Source organism: Littorina saxatilis, linkage group LG2 (assembly GCF_037325665.1).
Source record: "Littorina saxatilis isolate snail1 linkage group LG2, US_GU_Lsax_2.0, whole genome shotgun sequence".
NCBI classification, from domain to species: domain Eukaryota; kingdom Metazoa; phylum Mollusca; class Gastropoda; order Littorinimorpha; family Littorinidae; genus Littorina; species Littorina saxatilis.
This window is the reverse complement of record NC_090246.1, coordinates 60,232,848-60,256,300: the sequence shown is the minus strand read 5'-3', so window position 1 is coordinate 60,256,300 and position 23,453 is coordinate 60,232,848. Positions and strand designations below refer to the sequence as shown.

Sequence of the window (23,453 nt, the reverse complement as noted above, 5' to 3'; positions counted from 1 at the left end):
CATAATTTTTATATTTCTAATTTTCAGAGCTTGTTTTTAATCCGAATATAACATATTTATATGTTTTGTGAATCAGAAAATGATGAAAAATACGATAAACGTAATTTTGGATCGTTTTATAAAAAAAATTATTTTCAGTACAATTAATTTTTCAGATTTTTAATGACCAAAGTCATTAATTAATTTGTAAGCCTCCAAGCTGAAATGCAATACCAAAGTCCGGCCTTCGTCGAAGATTGCTTGGCCAAAATTTCAATCAATTTTTACATAATGCCGGATATGACGTCATAAAAGACATTTATCCAAAAAATGAAAAAAATATCTGGGGATATCATACCCAGGAACTCTCATGAAAATTTCATAAAGATCTGTCCAGTAGTTTACTCTGAATAGCTCTACACACACACACAGACACACACACACAGACACAGACACACACACACACACACACACACACACACACACACACACACACACACACACACACACACACACACACACACACACACACACATATACACCACGACCCTCGTCTCGATTCCCCCCTCTATGTTAAAACATTTAGTCAAAACTTTTGACTAAATGTAAAAAGCAAAAAGACTTTGCCATGAGAATTAACATGCCAAGACGCTGGGACAGATGAGACGGTGAAAGAATAACAAAGAAGAAAATGATGAAGAAGGGAGGAGGGGTGGGTGGGGGGGGGGGGAGGGGAGGGGGGAAAGTGTGTGGGGATGTAAACTAGTCCGCCATTTCACATCCTCTCTCTGGCCGTGCCCAGGGGATTTCAGTTTTGATCTTCAATCTGACGTGCAGCCTAATTGGGTCACAGACAAAGCTTATAAAGAAAACGTCGGAGGCTGAGTGGTGGCACTGAAAGAAGATTTTCGGAGAAGTCAGAGTTTTTAAAGTTACACTGCCCACCCGCAAATATGTTTCTATCTTCAAAGACTTTCGGAGAAGTCTTTTTTTTAAATTTAATTTTGTCTGTGTGTACATTTTCACTGTCCGCTAACAAAAATGTTTCAATTCTTCAACGTTTTTTGTTTTTTTTAGAGAAGTCAGGTTTGGTTAACGTTTCTCTGTAAAACGACAAAACAGTTTCCATTCTTCAAAACTGTTAGGTTAAAAAAAGCATGACAAAAATACCGGTGCGTGCACAGTACAGAACAGCACACGCTTGCGCAATATTGCAAAGGAACACGAATAGGCGGTCTCCGTTACGGATTAAAAAACAACATTTTGCATTCGTAAAGCTGTTTGATGTTTTTTTTTCTCTGGGAAGTGTCTGCTTTCCGCCAAAGACAAGAAAAACAAACATATTTATGATTTTACTTAAAGGCACAGTAAGCCTCCGGTAAACCATCACAGATACTGTCAGGCTTTTACACACAGTACAAACACCCTTCCATTTGAACGCTCACCAAACGGGAACATCCTTGGTGCTCTACGTAAAGAGCGAGCAATTTTCAAAGAATTTATTTTTGCGTGGTTTATCTTACCCCTGAGCCATCGTGAACCCGTGTGATCCAGTTTCCCTTTTTCACAATGCAGTCGTCAGTTTGTAATTTGAACGCGGCTCGCTGTGAGCTTATCTGCAATAGCACGTTATTATGTACCTCTGACTTGTCACGAAACAAACGAATGTGGTTCATAGGAACTCGAGCGATGGCTTTTGACTGCCTATAAACCGTCGTCTGCTACGAAACCACGACCTTGCGTGACCCTGCTTCCGGGCTTTTCTTTTTTCAAACTTTCAAAACTTCGAATTATACTGATCTTGTCTTGATGAAAAAATAATTCTTTTATGATTTAAGAATGTTTGTGTAAGAAGCTGTCAATTTATTATTTAGATTTTAAAAGTTAGGTCTAGCGCCAAAACGCACAATCATCGCTCAACGGCTATTGCCAGTTGAAGGGAAGTAACTCATTTTTGACCTGAGTTCAGGATGGGTCCGATTGAGATGGTCTCAATCCGAAAAATTAATTCTTTGACAATTGCTCGCTCTTTACGTAGGGCACCTAGGATGTTCCCGTTCGGTGAGTGTTCAAATGGAAGGGTGTTTGTACTGTGTGTAAAAGCCTGACAGTATCTGTGATGGTTTACGGGAGGCGTACTGTGCCTTTAAAATTGTTTCGTGTTACTCTTTGCGTATTTTATTTTTGATCTGACGTTATCAAGGGCGTTTGTCTGAAAAACAAAACACACAAAAATGTCAGAATAATGCTGCTAAAGCCGACTATCAAGGCGAACTGTTATTGAATCTTGAAATACATTAGGCTTTTGCTGATATCTGGTTTCAGGCAATTAACACAAATCCATTTACGTATCAATCTCTACATATGTTATTGTATTAGAGACGTTTCTCTGAAGAATGAGATGTCAACACCATACTGGTAAAGCCGCTTCGTTCTTGATATGTTAATATCTGGTTTCACACACTTTACACACAAAAACATGTATCAGTTTATTTAAAGCCATTTTCTGCGTGTGGTTTTTTTTTTTTTTTTATCAAGGGCGTTTCTCTGAAGAACGAGAAACAAAAGATGCATAGATAATGTTGCTAAAGCCGACTATCACAGCAACTGAATCTTGATTTTTTTCCTGGCCAATATCTGGTTACGGGCAATTAACGTGAATGCATTTATTATTTGATTCAATGTGTTGTGTATCATTCTATGCGTACTACTGCTGCGCATTACAAGGAAAAGTAAATTATTTTCAAGGTCGTTTCTGTGCAAAACGAGAAGAACAATATGTCAAAATGACGCCGTCAAAGACTTCCCTCCAGGCAATCCTTTATCGCATCTTGCAAGTCTTGTTTACAACTGATATCCCCTTTTAGGCAAGTAGCGGGAATGCATTTTCATTTTGTTCTCTCATAAGTTTAATAATTTTATTATACAAGTGGAATATTATCAAGAACGTTTCTCTTCAAGACAAGAAAATAAAAATGTTAAACTTACGCTGCTGACGACGACGTCTCTCCAAGCAATCCTATATTGCACCTTGCAACTTAGATGGATGTTTGAAGAGCTAAGTTACACAAATGCATTTGTTCTTTCATTCAATGCCTTACAATCATTCTCTGCATATTGCTGCAGCAGATTTTTATCTAAACGTAAAACATTGCCAATGAAGTTTTTCTTCCACACAAGAAACAGAACAGCCATAGTTATGCTGCTGATTCTGCCTCCTATGTCAATCTGTTATCGAACCTTGCTATTGTTGCGGCTGGTATCTGGTTTCAAGCACCCAGCGCGAATGTATTCGTCGTTTTATTCTATGCTTTACGTATCATTCTATGGTATTGCTGTAACATACTTTCATCGAAAAGTAAAATATTTAATAATATCAAGGACGTTTCTCTGGATCGAAGGAAAAGAAAATTAATAAAACATGTCACAGTTGCGCCGCTGAAGCCACCTGTCATGTCGATCTGTTATTAAATCTTAGAAATCTTGTGAAAACCGTGAAGGGGTCTTGCAATCGTCAGGTTGCCAAGCAGCATGCTTATCTCTTCAGGTATTACACAATCATGTCATTCAAGCTCTGTTGTTGTAGAGGCGAGGTACCGACTCGCCCCCGCCCATCTCGCCGCCGCTTTGTAGTCGCCGACTTCACGGTCTACTTGCTTTAAAACTGTCAAGGGTGCCATCTCGCCCCCGCAAGCAGTGCCAACTCGCCCCCGTGTATTCCATGAGATGAAGATGACGTTTCTCGTGCAAAACAGGTTATACAAAATAACACGTTAACCTGAGTTTGTCCTGAGTTTACCGTATCCCATGCGATAAAGTTGACTTTTGACGTTTCTCGTGCAAAACAGGTTAAAAAAAATGGACACGTTTACCTGAGTTTTTCCTGAGTTTACCTGATTTCTGTTCTGTGAAAGTCACTTCACAACCATGGCTCTCCGGGTCGCGACCACCAGTCGGGAAGAACATTTATTGTTGACAACGAGTTCCAGTTTAGAATTGACAAAAAGACCGGAGAAAAAATGCATGGCAATTGATATTTCTCATCACCTGTAGGACTCGCATTTTTAATTAACGTTACTTTTTACAGTATATGTGTGCAATTTAAATTATCGTTACCCGTGTAATCTTTGTGGCAAATGCAGTCACCTGTTGGACTTGCACATTCGCATTTTTGTGTTTGTGTGTGTGTGTGTTAGTGTGTGTGTGTGTGTGTGTGTGTGTGTGTGTGTGTGTGTATGTGTGTGTGTGTGTGTGTGTGTGTGTGTGTGTGTGTGTGTGTGTGTGTGTGTGTGTGTGTGTGTTGGCGGCGAGATGGGAGGGGGCGAATCGCCTCTCTTGAAAAACTCAAAATAATTGGCGGCGAGATGGGAAGCGGCGAGTTCGGAAGCGGCGAGATGGGAAGCGGCGAGATGGGAAGCGGCGAATGGGGACGTCACCGTTAGAGACACTTGTTGCCGAGACAACCAATTTATTTCTTCTTCCTTTGCGAACACTAACCGTCAAGACAATGGCACAAGCAAGTCTTGTTAACCTTTTTTTTTTGTAAGACAGCGGATGTTTACGAGTATGGCAAGACAAAAACCAAAAACTGTAAAACAAACATGTGGATGAATCTTTCTGGATTTAGTGATAGACATGTTGCAACAATTAGAGTTTTGGTTGTTAACAAGTTAGAGATGAAGACGGACACGGAATAACAATGAGAATTTGATGACACTTTAAACTTTTGAGATGTCCGGCTTATAGTGGAATATGCGATTTCGTTCTCCGACAATACAGGGGTATTTTTTTTAAATGTATAAATATATGGTATTACTGCGCATGGTTTAACATCGGAAATCATTCCCAGTGGCAGGAAATAAACTTTGTCTCTCGCTTTGAACGCGGATATAATTGTCTGATTTGTAAAGAAGAAAAGAGAGAGTAAGAGAGAAGAAAAGAGAGCGAGAGAGAATGTGTGGTTGTGTGTGTGTATGTGTGTGTGTGGTTGTATGTGTAAGTGCTCATGTGTGTGTGTGTGTGTGTGTGTGTGTGTGTGTGTGTGTGTGTGTGTGTGTGTGTGTGTGTGTGTGTGTGTGTGTGTGTGTGTGTTCGAATGTTCTATGTCAGATTTTAAAATGATTGCATGTTGTGTCTTGATTGAAAACAAGGACAAAACCAGAAAATGCGTTTTATGCAAATTATATTTATTTAGCGTTTGTCACAAAGACAATGTGTCCGCACTTTCTCGGCCGCAGTGTATCGGCCAGCCTATGTATGCTATACCAGTCTTGGGGGAAAATACAGGGCATTCAGTTTCATGAAATCACTATGTTAGGCTTACTGATTGGCTAAATGTATTCATTTCGTTTGCGCAATTTGTTGGCTTGCTTTTATTTTAGATGGCATTTGCAACCGGTTCTTCAAACATCGGGCTCAACTCAAAAATACTTTAGAGAAAAGGTCTAAATAGGTATGCATACTCTCTTTTTCAAAGGTAAGCCACCTTTAACCCTGTGTCCTTCATGATGGAGAAACGGCTACGATGCAATCAGCGCAATGATTGGCTCACACTGTACTTCCCTTTTCATGGGATGGCGTGGGTCCACAGAAAGAAAGAGTTGCAGACATATCGATTGCAAGTGCATGACACTTGGCGACAGATAGTGATGGAGGGTTGGTCGATTTTCTATTTACCTATCACAGCACCACCGCCACCCCCCCCCCCCCCCCCACCTCAACCCACCCCCATCCCCTTCCAAACTGCTTCATTATCTACTAGGCCGTCTGGTGTGGTTTGGCTCTTTCGCTTTTCTTGTTTTGTTCTTGTGTTTTTTGTTTCGTTTTTGATTCCGGGCGAGGGGGCGAGGGGGGGGGGGGGGGGGGGGCTCATTTCGCACTTGTCTTTATGTGGCTAAGACTTTGGCTTATTTGAATACATGATCATGAAGGAGGAGGAGGAGAAAGGGGAGGAGGACGAGGAAGAGGACGAGGAGGAAGAGGAGGACGACAACAACAACGACAACGACAACGACGACGACGACGACGACGACGAACAAGAAGGAAAAGAAGACAAAACCGAGTACATCAAAAATGGGTCGAGTACAAGTCAAGAAGACAAATAGGAAAGAGGTCCAAACAGGGCTGGTCGCTACGGGTAAAACAAAAAGAGGTCTTCTTCAGAGGCCGATTGGGAGGGTAACTGACGCCGCTGGATTTGATCTTGTTATGGATGTCCAGGTCTCGCAGATGAATTCCCCGCTCCCTCCATTCGGGTCGATGAGCGAAACAGGCGGAAACCTAGCCTAGTCACGCACACACAGGTTTCACTTACCATAAATCGCAGGCACTAAAAACGCAAGAAAGCAAAGGGTATTGTTTCCACTGGATTTTCACAGATCGACTTGACGTTTCTCGTCACGTTGTTACATGCTGTTTTTATTTCATTTCTGCACGTTTTGAAAACTGATGCTGATTGGGCGTTAACATTTGAATGTCATTCCTTGAAAACTGTTTGAAACAAAGTGAAATTCACTAAAGTAAAACGTTTAAAGTAATATACAGTTTTAAAATAAATTTCCAGAATGAAATCGATGAAAATAAATGAATAGAAACTAAACAGGACTGTGGGCACGGCTGGTAAGACCGACCATGCAGATTCGGATTGTTCAGTTACTGATCTCATCACCTCTGTTATCATTATGTACACTGTACTCTTGAAATGTCTTGCTCTAAAAATAAATCAAAAATAACGTGTACATTTCCTTTAAAGGCATACTAACGCACTCCCGTGTTTACAAAGTGTAGTTTGCCCACAATCGATGTCAAACGCACCATAAGACCATATAATGACGATACGTCACCATGCGCGGACCATAATACATGCATTACAGCTTGTTCTAGCCTCTGAAAAAGTGAGGATGTCAACAAAGCCGCGGTGTTCTCTCCCTTGCATCAACGTTACATGTGTTGCCAAATCTATAAATAGGACGATCCAGATCAAAATGAAAATTCAAATATCTCAACATTTAAGGGGTCCTAGACCACAATATTTTGCAGGGAACTTAATTTAGTCTGTCTCCAGCTGTTGGTAAAGCAATTAGCGTGTATAGTCATCGAGTACATATGGCTTTAACACGGACGAAAGAAAGAAAGAAAGAAAGAAACAAGTCGCGTAAGGCGAAATTACAACATTTAGTCAAGCTGTCGAACTAACTGAATGAAACTGAACTCACTGCATTTTTACAGCAAGAGCGTATACTAGTAGCATCGTCAGTCCACCGCTCGATGCAATGGCAGTGAAATTGACAAGAAGAGCGGGGTAGTAGTTGCGCTGAGAAGGATAGCACGCTTTTCTTTATCTCTATTCTTTTTAACTTTCTGAGCGTGTTTTTAATCCAAACATATCACATCTATTATGTTTTTGGAATCAGGAACCCACAAGGAATAAGATGAAATTGTTTTTAAATCGATTTCGGAAATTTTATTTTAATAATAATATTTGTATTTTTAATTTTCAGAGCTTGTTTTTAATCCAAATATAACATATTTATATGTTTTTGGAATCAGAAAATGATGAAGAATAAGATAAACGTAAATTTGGATCGTTTTAAATACAAATGGTTTTTTTTACAATTTTCAGATTTTTAATGACCAAAGTCATTAATTAATTTTTAAGCCACCAAGCTGAAATGCAATACCAAAGTCCGGCTTTCGTCGAAGATTGCTGGGCCAAAATTTCAATCAATTTGATTGAAAAATGAGGGAGTGACAGTGCCGCCTCAACTTTTACAAAAAGCCGGATATGACGTCATCAAAGATATTTATCGAAAAAAAAAAACGTCCGGGGATATCATTCCCAGGAACTCTCACGTCAAATTTCATAAAGATCGGTCCAGTAGTTTGGTCTGAATCGCTCTACACACACACACAGACAGACAGACACACATACACACACACACACACACACACACACACACACACACACACATACACCACACACACACACACACACACACACACACACACACACACACTCACACACACACACACATACACCACGACCCTCGTCTCGATTCCCCCCTCTACGTTAAAACATTTAGTCAAAACTTGACTAAATGTAAAAAGAAATAAAATATTTAGTCAAAACTTGACTAAATATAAAAAAGAAAGAAAGAAAGAAAGAAAGAAAGAAAGAAAAAAATAAATAAATAAATCTAACAGGTCATTGTAAAGTAGAGCGGAACCAACACATGCCCCTTGGCATCGACTCTGCTCGTTGGTCGATACAAAAATCACATACATTTAGTTTTTGATTGTGTTCAACACATAATTCGGTGAAAGAATATTTGGTAACAGGCTCTCGACTATTACTGACGTTGCACATTATCAGAAATAAATCTGCAACAACATAAACGAACAAACAAACAAACAAACAAACAAACAAACAAACAAACAAACAAACAAACAAACAAACTAACTAACAAAAGCTAGCACACAAGGAAAATGCTCTGGTTATTGTTTGTACAGAATGTTGTTCCATTAGCTCGTTCAGTGCGTCGGGAGTATTCAAGATCAAATTTGATGGATATTGCGTCAAATGGAAAACGATGCCCGCAACCTCCCCCTTTTCTTCAACACAGAAGAAACAAGTCGCGTAAGGCGAAAATACAATATTTAGTCAAGTAGCTGTCGAACTCACAGAATGAAACTGAACGCAATGCCATTTTTCAGCAAGACCGTATACTCGTAGCATCGTCAGTCCACCGCTCATGGCAAAGGCAGTGAAATTGACAAGAAGAGCGGGGTAGTAGTTGCGCTAAGAAGGATAGCACGCTTTTCTGTACCTCTCTTTGTTTTAACTTTCTGAGCGTGTTTTTAATCCAAACATATCATATCTATATGTTTTTGGAATCAGGAACCGACAAGGAATAAGATGAAAGTGTTTTAAAATTGATTTGGACAATTTAATTTTGATAATAATTTTTATATATTTAATTTTCAGAGCTTGGTTTTAATCCGAATATAACATATTTATATGTTTTTGGAATCAGCAAATGATGGAGAATAAGATAAACGTAAATTTGGATCGTTTTATACATTTCTATTTTTTTTTACAATTTTCAGATTTTTAATGACCAAAGTCATTAATTAATTTTTAAGCCACCAAGCTGAAATGCAATACCGAAGTCCGGGCTTCGTCGAAGATTACTTGACCAAAATTTGAACCAATTTGGTTGAAAAATGAGGGCGTGACAGTGCCGCCTCAACTTTCACGAAAAGCCGGATATGACGTCATCAAAGACATTTATCAAAAAAATGAAAAAAACGTTCGGGGATTTCATACCCAGGAACTCTCATGTCAAATTTCATAAAGATCGGTCGAGTAGTTTAGTCTGAATCGCTCTACACACACACACACACACACACACAGACACACAGACACACAGACACACGCACATACACCACGACCCTCGTTTCGATTCCCCCTCGATGTTAAAATATTTAGTCAAAACTTGACTAAATATAAAAACGATTTAAGAAAAAGTCGAACAGGTGATAGTGCATCTTCTCATCATAAAGTACAACTGAATTAATCCAAAAGCACATGTCGTTACGGGATATAATTAGGCGAAGGGCACCCGTGAATCACTAAAACTTGCAAATAATCAAGAGGAAATGTGGAATAACAACGAACGAAATACGATGACAAAAAAAAAGGAGATAAAAGCGACCAACCAAGGAAGATTATTTGGTCTAGTTTGTAGAGTATGTTGCTCCATTAGTTTGTCCGTTACACTGATGGTTTTCGAGGACAAATGGATGGCTGTTTTGTCTAATGGAAAATGATGGCAGCAACTTCTTCCTTTCTTGCTTGATTACTGATAGTTCTTCTGCTCCCCAGCACACCCGGCGGGGAACTGCACGACAAATTGTTCTTCAGGCTTCAACACCATCAAGTCAAGCGAACTCCCTGATAAATGGCCAAGGGAGAGAAGAGCCTTCTGCAGTATCCTTGCGAGTGCTCTCCCTCAAATTACTTTGACAGAAGATTAAAGAAAAATCAATGAATGAAAAGTTGTCTGAAAAGGCGGTTCTTCTTCCTCTTTTCCGCTATTATGTTGAAATGAGGTTTTTGATCAGGTAGGTTGGGCTGGGAATTGGGTGGGGTGGGGTGAGAGTAGTTGGAGGAGGAGGAGGGAGTCTCGTCACCACTAAATATCAAGAGAGTGGATATGTTTAGTGTTTAGGGGCGATGACTAAAGAAATTGTTAAACCTCACTGAAATCGAGTATCATTGAATCCAGATATTTTCGAACGACACTGCTCGTGTGGGTTTGTTTTGTTTCTTTTTTTAATTTAAAGATAAAGCTTCTTTTTTTAGATTTTTTTCTGTACATCTGAGAGGATGTTCTTTTCTACTCAAAAAGTTGTTCGTGCACATGTTCCAAGCAAAAAGCTATAAAGGTCATCAAGGCCAATGTTTCAGGGTAAACCACACGATCTGTATCAACCTTCCAACTGCGTGACAAACCCAATCCTTCGAGAGTATTCAAAAAATATATATATAAATGTTGTCTGCATAATGATGTAGCATATCCATTTGCAAGCCTTCTGCAACGTTACGTTTCCTCATTTACCTGTGTTATTCCTACGTATGTTTTTTCTCAAACTTATTCTTTAGTATTTTTAATAGCGGGCGCTAAACAGTAGGTTTCAAATAAACTAATTGCTATAGAATATGACAACAGCAAAACAGAGAGATAGAAACAGAGACAGAGACAGAGACAGAGACAGAGGGACATAGAGGCAGAGATAGGCAGGGGAAAAGATATAGAGAGAGAATGTCCAAACATAAAGAGAGACAGAGAGAGAATGTCCAAACATAGAGAGACAGAGAGGCAGAGAGAGGGAGGGAGGGAGAAAGACAGAGAGAGAGAGAATGTCCAAACATAGAGACAGAGAGGCAGAAAGGGGGAGGGGGGGAGAGAAAGATAGAGAGAGAGAATGTCCAAACATAGACAGAGACAGAGACAACAGAGAGACTGAAAACACGTTTGATTTCACATTCACTCACACGCGGTAAACACACACAATCCAATGCATTGTTTCTACATCTGTTGGCGGCAACACCAATAAATCAAGTCGTTTTCAATCATCACGACATAAAAGCCAGCGTTTTTTACGACACAGAAACACGTTGCCTATAGCCCAGCGACAGCCTTTCACGTAAATGATAATTCCGGTTTGAATTATGAATGCCGCACCTTGCTGGAACCACAGCGTCAAAAAAGTGCGAGAAAGAGAGTGAGCATCGACCCATGCGTGTTGGGAGAGAGACACAATCCAAACAGCCTGGAAACATTGTGTGTAGAACCACACAGCAAACACTACCGGACCCGCCTGGCCGGATAAGAGTGACATGAATTTTGAACCTTACTTAGTTACTCAGCCACCTGACGGGGGGTGGGGAGAGAGAGGGAGAGAGAGAGTGAGAGAGAGCGAGAGAGAGAGAGAGAGAGAGAGAGAGAGAGAGAGAGAGAGAGAGAGAAAGAGAGAGAGACAGAGAGACAGAGAGACAGAGACAGAGACAGAGAGACAGAGAGCCGGAGAGAGACAGAGAGAGAGAGAGACAGAGACAGAGACAGAGAGACAAAGACAGAGAGACAGAGAAAGCAGAGACAGAGACAGAAAGGCAGAGACAGAGGCAGAGAGAGACAGACAGACAGACAGACAGACAGACAGACAGACAGACAGACTCTCTCCGTATCTCTCTCTCTCTCTCTCTCTCTCTCTCTCTCTCTCTCTCTCTCTCTCTCTCTCTCTCTCTCTCTCCCACCCTTCCTGTATCTCTTTCCCTCACTCTTTTTCTTTTATATTCCCCTCTCTGTCGGTGACTACTCTCTCTCTCTCTCTCTCTCTCTCTCTCTCTCTCTCTCTCTCTCTCTCTCTCTCTCTCTCTCTCTCTCTCTCTCTCTCTCTCTCTCTCTTTCTCTCTGTTTGTTGTTTGCTTGTTAGTCGTGTGTGTGTGTGTGTGTGTGTGTGTGTGTGTGTGTGTGTGTGTGTGTGTGTGTGTGTGTGTGTGTGTGTTGTTTTTTCTATTTTACTTTCTTTTCTTTATTACCTCTCTTCTTTATTGTGGTCTTTCTAACTTTTATCCGTATTCATGTTTGTTTCCATGTAATAGTGGTTGCATTTAGCATTTTTCATCTATCCCATTTGTATTCTTCTTTAGAGGATATTATATGTTTTGTATTTGTTTAAGGACTGGTTGTTAGACAAGGAATGTGCCTTAAACCTTTATCCTTGTAAAATAAAGATCGTTCGTTCGTTCGTTCTCTCTCACTCTCTCAGTATGGTTGGAAACAGTTTTGCGTGACTTAAGGTCGCGGAATAGAATCCGGCCCGGGTTGGACACGGGTCAACTGTTTCTGCAGACCCAGAGACGGTATCCATGTCCCATCCTCGTGTCACCACGGCCACGGGGCGATTTTCTTGACCCCGTTAAGGTAAATGCTTGTTTTTTAACAGAAAATCACACACAGCACATTTCAGTCGTGCACAGAAGCATGATGAACTTTGCAGAATTCTTCCAGAGGTACACAACTGTGCCATGAGCTGAGCTCTCATTAGTCTCGTTCCCGGCATCAGTAATACTCTCTGCAAGCGGTCTTGAAGTCCGAGCATCCGAACAAGCAAAGGCGTGCGTCCAATCATAGTTATTACACTTCAGATCATACCCAACGGCCGAAAGTTCTACTTCAGACTTAACTCAAGACCTTACCCTGGAGAAGGAGTTCGAGAAGGCAGCGGAGTTCATGTCGCACACGGTGTAGCGGCGTATGAGAAGAAGGGAGAACTCGTCTGCCAGAAAATCCTTCAGACAAGAGACGCAAAAGCCTATTAGGGTATTGACGCGCTTAAGCAAGCAACTTCACGCGCCACACTGACGGTGCAATCCTCTCGTATGTCTCCTATGCATCAAGTCGCTTTGACATTTTAGGTCTTGGAGATTTTGGAGCGCATACTGTTATACTCTTTGACGTTTCTTCTTTCCTGTCCGACGTTTTGGCCATCTCTGCGTGTTGTGATCTGCCAGTAAGCCGTCTGGCCCTGTGTCGCCTTGAATATTATAAGTGAGATTGTCTGAAGCCCAGCCTCTACTTGTCAAGAAGACCTTCTGCGTCTTGTTGTTGCGTTGCGGTACGTTCGGATCAAACTTTGTTGTATGAAATATCATACCAAGCTTGAGCTCCAAAGTACGAATTACTACGTAACTCTGACAAAAGCTTATTTGTGACCCTCCACCACGGAATGAGTCGCATGTCACCTTTGCATGATTTTCATATTTTTACATTTTCCTAAAGAGTTTTTTATGCTCTATCCAGTGGTGAAAACCGTTTTGCAAAAGAGCGAAAACTGTTTGAGTTATAAGCCTGTGACTAAGGTGACCCTCACGCTGTTACCATACACTCTCCGGACTTATGTCAAGCCTAGCGCAGAACCGCGCGAGGTGACATGCGACTCATTTCGTGGTGGAGGGTCACATTTCAAGCCAGATTTTATCCCAGGCGTCCGCTAGGTTTCAAAGCTGTCACCTTGGTGCTCGATTTCTCTCATAAAATGTAGTGTGTGTGTGTGTGTGTGTGTGTGTGTGTGTGTGTGTGTGTGTGTGTGTGTGTGTGAGATACCCATAACCACCTACCCACCTATCCAGCCACACAAGCACACTACACGCACAAGAGTCCCTGTCCAAACAGACAATCACTTAGTTTAAAAACAGCGAAATAGTAATCATCAAATGAGCGATTAATGAAAAGCAGAAAAAAAACACGATTTATGTTGAGTGAATAGGAAATGTTATCAGCCAGAATGTTTCTTCCTTGAACCAAAAGCGGTTCGAGGCAGCAGCCTCCTCCTTGTGAGTGAGGCATGTCGCCAAATTCATGGGTGAGTTTGACATGCCAACCACTTCGCACTTTGAATAATTTGTTCAACTTGGCCACTAACAACCTACATTAATATTCCTCTACTGTCGCCCGAGAAGTCAACAAAGTCTTTGACAGGACTATCTCACCGCCCTCTGAAAACAGCCCGTAGTTGTGCCAGAATGAAGGTGTACTATGCTTTCTACGAAGAATAAACTGCGACTACGAAGACTCCATTTCTTTAATCCTCGGTCGTTGAATTCCCGTCCACGTTACCTTTTGAAGCGACGTTTCAGAGTATATGTACCGATTTTGCGGAGAACTTGTGTATTACGAAGAACCCGTACCAACTACGAAAAAGCATGCTTCTGGTCTGCGAGTAAAACTGATTTCACACATTGCAAGCATGTGTATTTTTCTTGATCGTATTCCTCGCTCTTCGTATAAATCGTAAATCCTCTCTTATCTCTGCTCTAGCACGGCAAATGTGAAGATGAATCTTCTCTATGTGGGGGGTTCTAGGACGAATGCTCTGTGTCCATGTATCACACACGCTGATCTGCATGTACTAAGAAAACGCGTTTGGTCTTGATCACCTGGTCGTGATGTGGTACAGTGAGTGGGTATAAGTGGAGACCGACTCCAAGTATAAGTATACCGGACATTGCAGAGGATTAACTTGATACACGATGACCAGAAATGCCTCGTTCTTTTCTGCTTAAAGACTTGCATATCGTTAAGGGGTACTACATTAAGCTTGTTTTTGTTCGACCTTGTTTTCCTTCAGGTTAAAAGAACTTTAAAACACAACAATGAATTGTCGCATACAATATATCTGTCGTTCGCAATTCGTAGAAAACGCACTTCCGTTAGTCTTTGATTCATTACGTAGTTAGTCGAAGCGAATGTAACATGTCGGTGGGTAATTCCACAATCTGAGAGTGGGGGCATGAATCTTTGTTGAAAACGCAGTCCATCACGTCTTTGCTTCAATGCGTAGTTCGTTTTCCGTTGAGGACGTAGTTTGTCAACTGTTTCCGCTTGACTACGCAGGAATGGATCAAACCCACGAGACGCGAGGTTTCCTCTCGAGTAGCACAGTGAACCAACGTCCCACTGTGTTTCGACTTTATTACGTCCATCTCGTGCCCAGAAGTCTCGCGGGAAATGTCAAATCATCCATTTTTTGGCAAGGAAAGCCTGCTGGTCGTATTGATTTGCTGGTATCGAGTCCAAATGCCAAGAGCTGGCCCCATAAACCAGCTTCTGTCCCCATTCTTGCCCCAAACACAAAAACAGAATTTTGTTTTTGATTTCAGTGCTCAGCAGCCTCTCGCGCGGATTACGTCAAACAGAGTATATATGCCGAAGGGGCAAGAGTGTACGATAATTCCCTCTTCACCGGAAGAAATTTCGCAATCTGCTTATTTCTGTGAACTGTTTAACGATAAATGGAGTTTGTTGAAGAGACACGCATTGAAGCAAAAGTTAATCCCCCCTCTTTTTACATTAAGTCAAGTTTTGACTAAATGTTTTAAGGTAGTTCACTGGACCCGTTAAATATAATTTGGTTTCTCCCAAAAGTTGGTTATTTTTTAAGTTCGATCTGTCTGCTATGCATTCAGCATAAAAAAAATATAGGGTAGTGGGTTCGTTTCGGAGCTATGAGTCTCGGAAGACAGTGCCCGTTTTGAATTTTGGACCGAAAAATCGAAAAATGGGTATGTTTTGAAAACGGCCAATTACACAAACATCTGCATAGGAATAGTCATTTAAAAAATATCACCCAAAGCAGCAATGGGCAGGTAACGAAGTGCACTGGTAAACGAAAATGTTGCGCATACTCAAACTTTGTGACGTCACGTCTTTTGCCAGAGTTTATTTTAAATTTGTTCCTCATGTTGAGGTATTTTATTGCTGGTAGCCTGGAAATAAATTACGATTTGATGAGATGGGTTGTAAACGCAAGAGCGATCAAAACGGCATTAAAGAAAACAAAAACAAGTCGCGTAAGGCGAAATTACTACATTTAGTCAAGCTGTGGAACTCACAGAATGAAACTGAACGTAGTCCGCCGCTAGTGCAAAAGGCAGTGAAAGTGACGAGCCTGTTTGGCGCGGTAGCGATTGCGCTGTGCTTCATAGCACGCTTTACTGTACCTCTCTTCGTTTTAACTTTCTGAGCGTGTTTTTAATCCAAACATATCATATCTATATGTTTTTGGAATCAGGAACCGACAAGGAATAAGATGAAATAGGTTTTAAAACGATTTCGGAAATTTAATTTTGATCATAATTTTTATATTTTTAATTTTCAGACCTTGTTTTTAATCCAAATATAACATATGTATATGTTTTTGGAATCAGAAAATGACGAAGAATAAGATGAAATTGTTTTTGGATCGTTTAATAAAAAAAATAATTTTAATTACAAGTTTCTGATTTTTAATGACCAAACTCACTCATTAGTTTTTAAGCCACCAAGCTGAAATGCAATACCAAACCCCGGGCTTCGTCGAAGATTGCTTTGCCAAAATTTCAATCAATTTGATTGAAAAATGAGGGTGTGACAGTGCCGCCTCAACTTTTACAAAAAGCCGGATATGACGTCATCAAAGGTATTTATCGAAAAAATGAAAAAACCGTCCGGGGATATCATACCCAGGAACTCTCATGTCAAATTTCATAAAGATCGGCCCAGTAGTTTAGTCTGAATCGCTCTACACACACACACAGACAGACAGACAGACAGACACACACACATACACCACGACCCTCGTCTCGATTCCCCCCTCTATGTTAAAACATTTAGTCAAAACTTGACTAAATGTAAAAACGCCAGGTTGGTAGTGTTTTTAGGGGGGGTTCACTCCCTTGATTAACCCCACCCTTTGCACTATTACTGTCCAGTGTGCCTCAGAAAAATATGTGTCACGATAATGTAAAGGGCTGTTGTCCGATCATTTGTCTCAGATATATGAGCCAACTAAATTATGTTTTTAAAAACCACTGTTACATATGACCTCTGCTGAAAGTCAAAGGTCACCGCAACTTTGAAAGGCCACAAGTCCGATTCAAATGTAATAAAAACGCCAATCAAAAGGTGGAGGTCACTTGTTTGATACAAGTGTAATAATAAAAATTAATAATCAAGGCTTGGTTTATAATTTTGCTTAATAGTGCGTACTGTTATTTGTTACGGTTTGAAGGCTGGGACTTTTTGAGGGTGGAATTAAAGCAATTTTTCGCCTTATGGGCCCCTTATTCCTCGAAGGACTTCAATTATTGTATTATCTGCTGCCAGCGTACAGTAGAAAGAGGGCTGCATACACAAGACACTTGTTCTTAATACTACTGGCTGTTATTCTAGTTCAAACACCGGTTTTAACATGTGGTATTCTGATGCAATCACGCTGTGAGCATCACGGGTTGGGAGACACTCTCTTACCTGCTACCGGAGCTTCAATGTTAGCTTTGGTGATTATTACGATGTCACTGGCAAAGAGAACGGCTTTGTACCGATTTCATTAGATGCCCACGTGTTTTTGACCTCGTGGTTGGTAGGCGTGTCGCATTGTTTTTATTTCTGGCGGTGTCGTCATTTTCTGACGTCATTTGTTCTGGGCCGCGTCACCACACTTCCGCTGCCTGAAAAATGTGACGTTTGTTCTATTTACGTCATTCGAATGTTCGACGTGTTCTTCTTCTTCTTCTTCTTCTTCTGCGTTCCCTGTTCGATGTGTTCGAATCCCCAGCCTGCCAGGAAAAAGTGGCGACACAACTCAGTGGCTTCCCTTTGTGTATGAAGAGTAATATCCCTGTCTCCATTTGACCTGCCTTAACATAGACGGGGAATCAAAACGAGGGTGTGGTGTATGTATGTCTATGTGTAGAGCGATTCAGAGAAAACTACCATACCGATCTTCGTGAAACTTGACATGAAAGTTTCTAAGTATGATATCCCCACACGTTTTTTTCCCATTTGTTCGATCAATATCTTTGATGACGTCATATCCGTCTTTTTGTCAAAGTTGAGGCGGCACTGTCACGCTCTCATTTTTCAACCAAATTGGTTGACATTTTGGTCAAGTAATCTTTGACGAAGCCCGGACTTCGGTATTGCATATCAGCTTGGAGGCTTACAAATTAATTAATGAGCTTGCTCATTAAAGTTGTCTTTAAAATCGATTTTTCGCAAACAGATTTAAAATTGACTACGCAGGACCAAACTCATCATCTTCTCCTGAATTCAAACATATATATATATGTCATGTTTATTATAAAAATGTGCTCAGAAAGAAAGAAAATAGGTTCAGTAAGTACTACGGACGCGTGCTTCGCGGCGGGGAGTGTGACCCGTCTCGATCTTCGGTATGGTTAGCCGAGACTATTTGAATGTAGTCTCGGCGATGATTGGTTTGTGGTGTTGATCTTGACTAAAAGTTTTTTATATCGCTTCTCGCGACTTGTTTTACATATAAATTTCGCAATCCAGATATTTCCTTGAACTGTTTAACGATAAATGAAGTATGCTGAAGAAACACGGATTGACGCAAAAGTGTAGGATAATCCCCCCTCTTTTGACATAAATTTCGCAGTCTTTCATGTCATTTTATATTCTAAACAGTTCTCTAAACTATAGACGCTGCATTATCGTCGTAAAGAAATGAGCTTAATTAATCTTTTTGACTTTAATTATTTGTGTTGTGAGAGGGGAGGAAGGCAAAGAAGACCGCGAATTCTCTATTCTCAAGAACCAATAAATACCGTCCGGGCATATTCCGGTCCTAAAATCACATAAAATGGACACAAAAAACATTTAAAACTTTGCAAGTGATTTGCGGTGTAGATCTATAGAACTTCTATAAGTCCTTCTTTCTTTTTGACTTTCTTTCTTTATTCTGTATTTATGTATTATTATGGTGTTTTTTTCTTCTTTTTTTTTACATTTAGTCAAGTTTTGACTAAATGTTTTAACGTAGAGGGGGGAATCGAGACGAGGGTCGTGGTGTATGTGCGTGTGTGTGTGTGTGTGTGTGTGTGTGTGTGTGTGTGTGTGTGTCTGTCTGTGTGTGTGTGTAGAGCGATTCAGACTAAACTACTGGACCGATCTTTATGAAATTTGACATGAGAGTTCCTGGGTATGAAATCCCCATACGTTTTTTTCATTTTTTTGATAAATGTCTTTGATGACGTCATATCCGGCTTTTCGTAAAAGTTGAGGCGGCACTGTCACGCCCTCATTTTTCAACCAAATTGATTGAAATTTTGGTCAAGTACTGTTCGACGAAGCCCGGACTTCGGTATTGCATTTCAGCTTGGTGGCTTAAAACTTAATTAATGACTTTGGTCATTAAAAATCTGAAAAATGTAAAAAAAACAAATTTTTATAAAACGATCCAAATTTACGTTCATCTTATTCTCCATCATATTCTGATTCCAAAAACATATAAATATGTTATATTTGGATTAAAAACAAGCTCTGAAAATTAAATATATAAAAATTATTATCAAAATTAAATTGTCCAAATCAATTTAAAAACACTTTCATCTTATTCCTTGTCGGTTCCTGATTCCAAAAACATATAGATATGATATGTTTGGATTAAAAACACGCTCAGAAAGTTAAAACAAAGAGAGGTACAGAAAAGCGTGCTATCCTTCTTAGCGCAACTACTACCCCGCTCTTCTTGTCAATTTCACTGCCTTTGCCATGAGCGGTGGACTGACGATGCTACGAGTATACGGTCTTGCTGAAAAATGGCATTGCGTTCAGTTTCATTCTGTGAGTTCGACAGCTACTTGACTGAATGTTGTATTTTCGCCTTACGCGACTTGTTCTTTCTTTCTATTTCATTTGTTTTATCTATTTATGTATTCATTTCTTTTCTATTTATTTACTTTCTATCTATGTATTTATCGATATATTCATTAATGATTGGTTGATTGATTGTTTGATTTGCCACACTGTGGATCCGTCAACTTTCACCATTATTACACGATGTCAAAGTAACATAGGGTTCTGACCTGTAATAGAGTTACGGTACTTAAAGTTGTCATTGGCAGCTGGCTTCACATCCATTTATTCATCAGACACTCCCCCAGGTCTAACCTGGAGGGGCGAACAGTTGTGGACAAGGTTCCAACGTCTGGAAATGGTGTCAATACACGTGGCACGTGCCTGCAAGTGGTGTTATACAATAGTTAAATGAAGGGGACCTCTGGAGGCACGCCCTGAGACAGTGAAAAAGACGTAGTACTTTTTTCTGGGTCCCCTGTACATTCAATTCAGAGGTAATGCTGAGGCTGAGGCTGAAGCTGCTGCTGCTGATGTTGCTGCTGATGCTGCTGCTGCTGCTGCTACTGCTGCTGATGATAATGATGATGTTGATGCTGATACTGATGCTGAGGCTGAGGCTGCTGCTGTTGCTGCTGCTGATGATGATGATGATGATAATGTGCAGGAGGAGGAGGAGGAGGAGGAGGAGGACGACGACGACGACGACGAGGAGTAGGAGGATGGTGATGGTGATAATAACAGTAATGGCACCCGTCGATCAGGCTACTTCCAGATCAATACCGGGGCGACCATCCCCAACCCGGCGGGTCCCAGGTGGCGCATATGGGAACGACACCTCAGATATAAGGGTAAGCTTGGAACTAAGCCACGCTTGCCTGGACAAATAAGCAGTTCCGGACCAAGTGGCAGTGTTTCTAAGGGGGGAGGGGGGGCGCGGGGGTTGTGTGTGTTCGGGGTCAGTAGATGACACTGCTGTTCTCCTTGAAAACACCCATGTGTCGAACAACGGACCCAGCGTGGGAGTGAGAGGCGTGTGGGATACAGGGCCCCTCTGAGAACATATCCCTAATGCGGTCACAAGGCAGGTCTTTGGGTCATGAGCTAAGGGTGAGGTAGTCCTTTATGGTCATTTCGTCCGCCAGAATTGGGCTCGACAGCAGTTTGGCCTGCAAACTGTTCTGCAAGTTTGGTCATTCTGTGAACAATAGAAACAGTAGCAATGGCACGATTCTAGGGGTACATAATTATGTTGTACAAACACACTGTTTCCATTCGCGGAATAATTTACGGGGTCTTTACGAACAGATGCCCTCCTTTCCGTGTAACCTATCGTGTGAACCATCACAGAGTCAAACCAAAAGGAGGATGAAGTCGCTCGTTTATTTCTTCATAACTACCATGCACTCTTGTTGCACATGTCGCATCACAGAAACAACCTTTTTATATTTAGTCAAGTTTTGACTAAATATTTTAACGTAGAGGGGGGAATCGAGACGAGGGTCGTGGTGTATGTGTGTGTGTGTGTGTGTGTGTGTGTGTGTGTGTGTGTGTGTGTGTGTGTGTGTGTGTGTGTCATTTGTGTGGAGTCGACGCGCGTGCGAGGATATGTTTGTGTGGGAGGGGGGGGGGGCGCGGGAGATGGAAGCTTGCTGTATGTTATGTAATGTATATATTGTGTGTGATACGTGGAAATGTGATACTATTTATTTGCATGTATAATACAGGTACAAATGTGATAATTGTAGACTTATACTAGTGATTACTGTGTGTGATACATGAAATGTGATATGAATGCTGTTTTTATATGTTATACTCTTACTTTCTCCCAAGCGCAAGACAAATTCTTCTATGAAAATTGAAGCCAATAAAATTTGAGTTGAGTTGAGTTGAGTTGAGTTGAGTTGAGTGTGTGTGTGTGTGTGTGTGTGTGTGTGTCTGTCTGTCTGTGTGTGTGTGTGTGTAGAGCGATTCAGACTAAACTACTGGACCGATCTTTATGAAATTTGACATGAGAGTTCCTGGGTATGAAATCCCCATACGCTTTTTTCATTTTTTCAATAAATGTCTTTGATGACGTCATATCCGGCTTTTCGTGAAAGTTGAGGCGGCACTGTCACGCTCTCATTTTTCAACCAAATTGGTTGAAATTTTGGTCAAGTAATCTTCGACGAAGGCCGGGGTTTGGTATTGCATTTCAGCTTGGTGGCTTAAAAACTAATGAGTGAGTTTGGTCTATAAAAATCTGAAAATTGTAAAAAAAATATTTTTTTTATAAAACGATACACATTTACGTACATATTATTCTTTATCATTTTCTGATTCCAAAAACATATAAATATGTTATATTTGGATTAAAAACAAGCTCTGAAAATTAAAAATATAAAAATTATTATCAAAATTAAGTTGTCCAAATCAATTTAAAAACACCTTCATCTTATTTCTTGTCGGTTCCTGATTCCAAAAACATACAGATATGATATGTTTCGATTAAAAACACGCTCAGAAAGTTAAAACGAAGAGAGGTACAGAAAAGCGTGCTATCCTTCTCAGCGCAAGTACTACCCCGCTCTTCTTGTCAATTTCACTGCCTTTGCCGTGCGCGGTGGACTGACGATGCTACGAGTATACGGTCTTGGTGCGTTGCATTGCGTTCAGTTTCATTCTGTGAGTTCGACAGCTACTTGACTAAATGTTGTATTTTCGCCTTACGCGACTTGTTTTTTATATTTAGTCAAGTTTTGACTAAATATTTTAACATCGAGGGGGAATCGAAACGAGGGTCGTGGTGTATGTGCGTGTGTCTGTCTGTCTGTGTGTGTGTGTGTGTGTAGAGCGATTCAGACTAAACTACTGGACCGATCTTTATGAAATTTGACATGAGAGTTCCTGGGTATGAAATCCCCGAACATTTTTTTCATTTTCTTGATAAATGTCTTTGATGACGTCATATCCGGCTTTTCGTGAAAGTTGAGGCGGCACTGTCACGCCCTCATTTTTCAACCAAATTGGTTGAAATTTTGGTCAAGTACTCTTCGACGAAGCCCGGGGTTCGGTATTGCATTTCAGCTTGGTGGCTTAAAAATTAATTAATGACTTTGGTCATTAAAAATCTGAAAATTGTAAAAAAAAATAAAAATTTATAAAACGATCCAAATTTACGTTTATCTTATTCTCCATCATTTGCTGATTCCAAAAACATATAAATATGTTATATTCGGATTAAAAACAAGCTCTGAAAATTAAATATACAAAAATTATTATCAATTTTTTTTTTCGAAATCAATTTAAAAACACTTTCATCTTATTCCTTGTCGGTTCCTGATTCCAAAAATATATAGATATGATATGTTTGGATTAAAAACACGCTCAGAAAGTTAAAACGAAGAGAGGTACAGAAAAGCGTGCTATGCAGCATAGCGTAACCACTACCCCGCTCTTCTTGTCAATTTCACTGCCTATGCCGTGAGCGGTGGACCACGAGTATACGGTCTTGCTGCGTTGCATTGCGTTCAGTTTCATTCTGTGAGTTCGACAGCTACTTGACTAAATATTGTATTTTCGCCTTACGCGACTTGTTTGTTAATACGTTTCTTGTACGCTTCCATTTGAATATATACTGTGAGTCAACAGTTGACTGACTGCTGTTGGTAAAGAGTCGAGCGTATTACTCTTTTTTATTATATTTAGTCAAGTTTTGACTAAATATTTTAACATCGAGGGGGAATCGAAACGAGGGTCGTGGTGTATGTGCGTGTGTGTGTCTGTCTG

General features: G+C 40.5%; 1 protein-coding gene across 1 annotated transcript; it reads left to right on the top strand.

Moving 5' to 3' along the window:
* The first annotated feature begins 5,903 nt into the window (after window positions 1–5,903).
* On the top strand, window positions 5,904–20,400 carry LOC138953678 (uncharacterized). Its single transcript, XM_070325572.1, has 2 exons — window positions 5,904–6,040; window positions 20,178–20,400. The coding sequence occupies exons 1-2, from the start codon at window positions 5,904–5,906 to the stop codon at window positions 20,398–20,400; spliced, it is 360 nt and encodes a 119-aa protein (XP_070181673.1).
* Window positions 20,401–23,453: the final 3,053 nt, after the last annotated feature.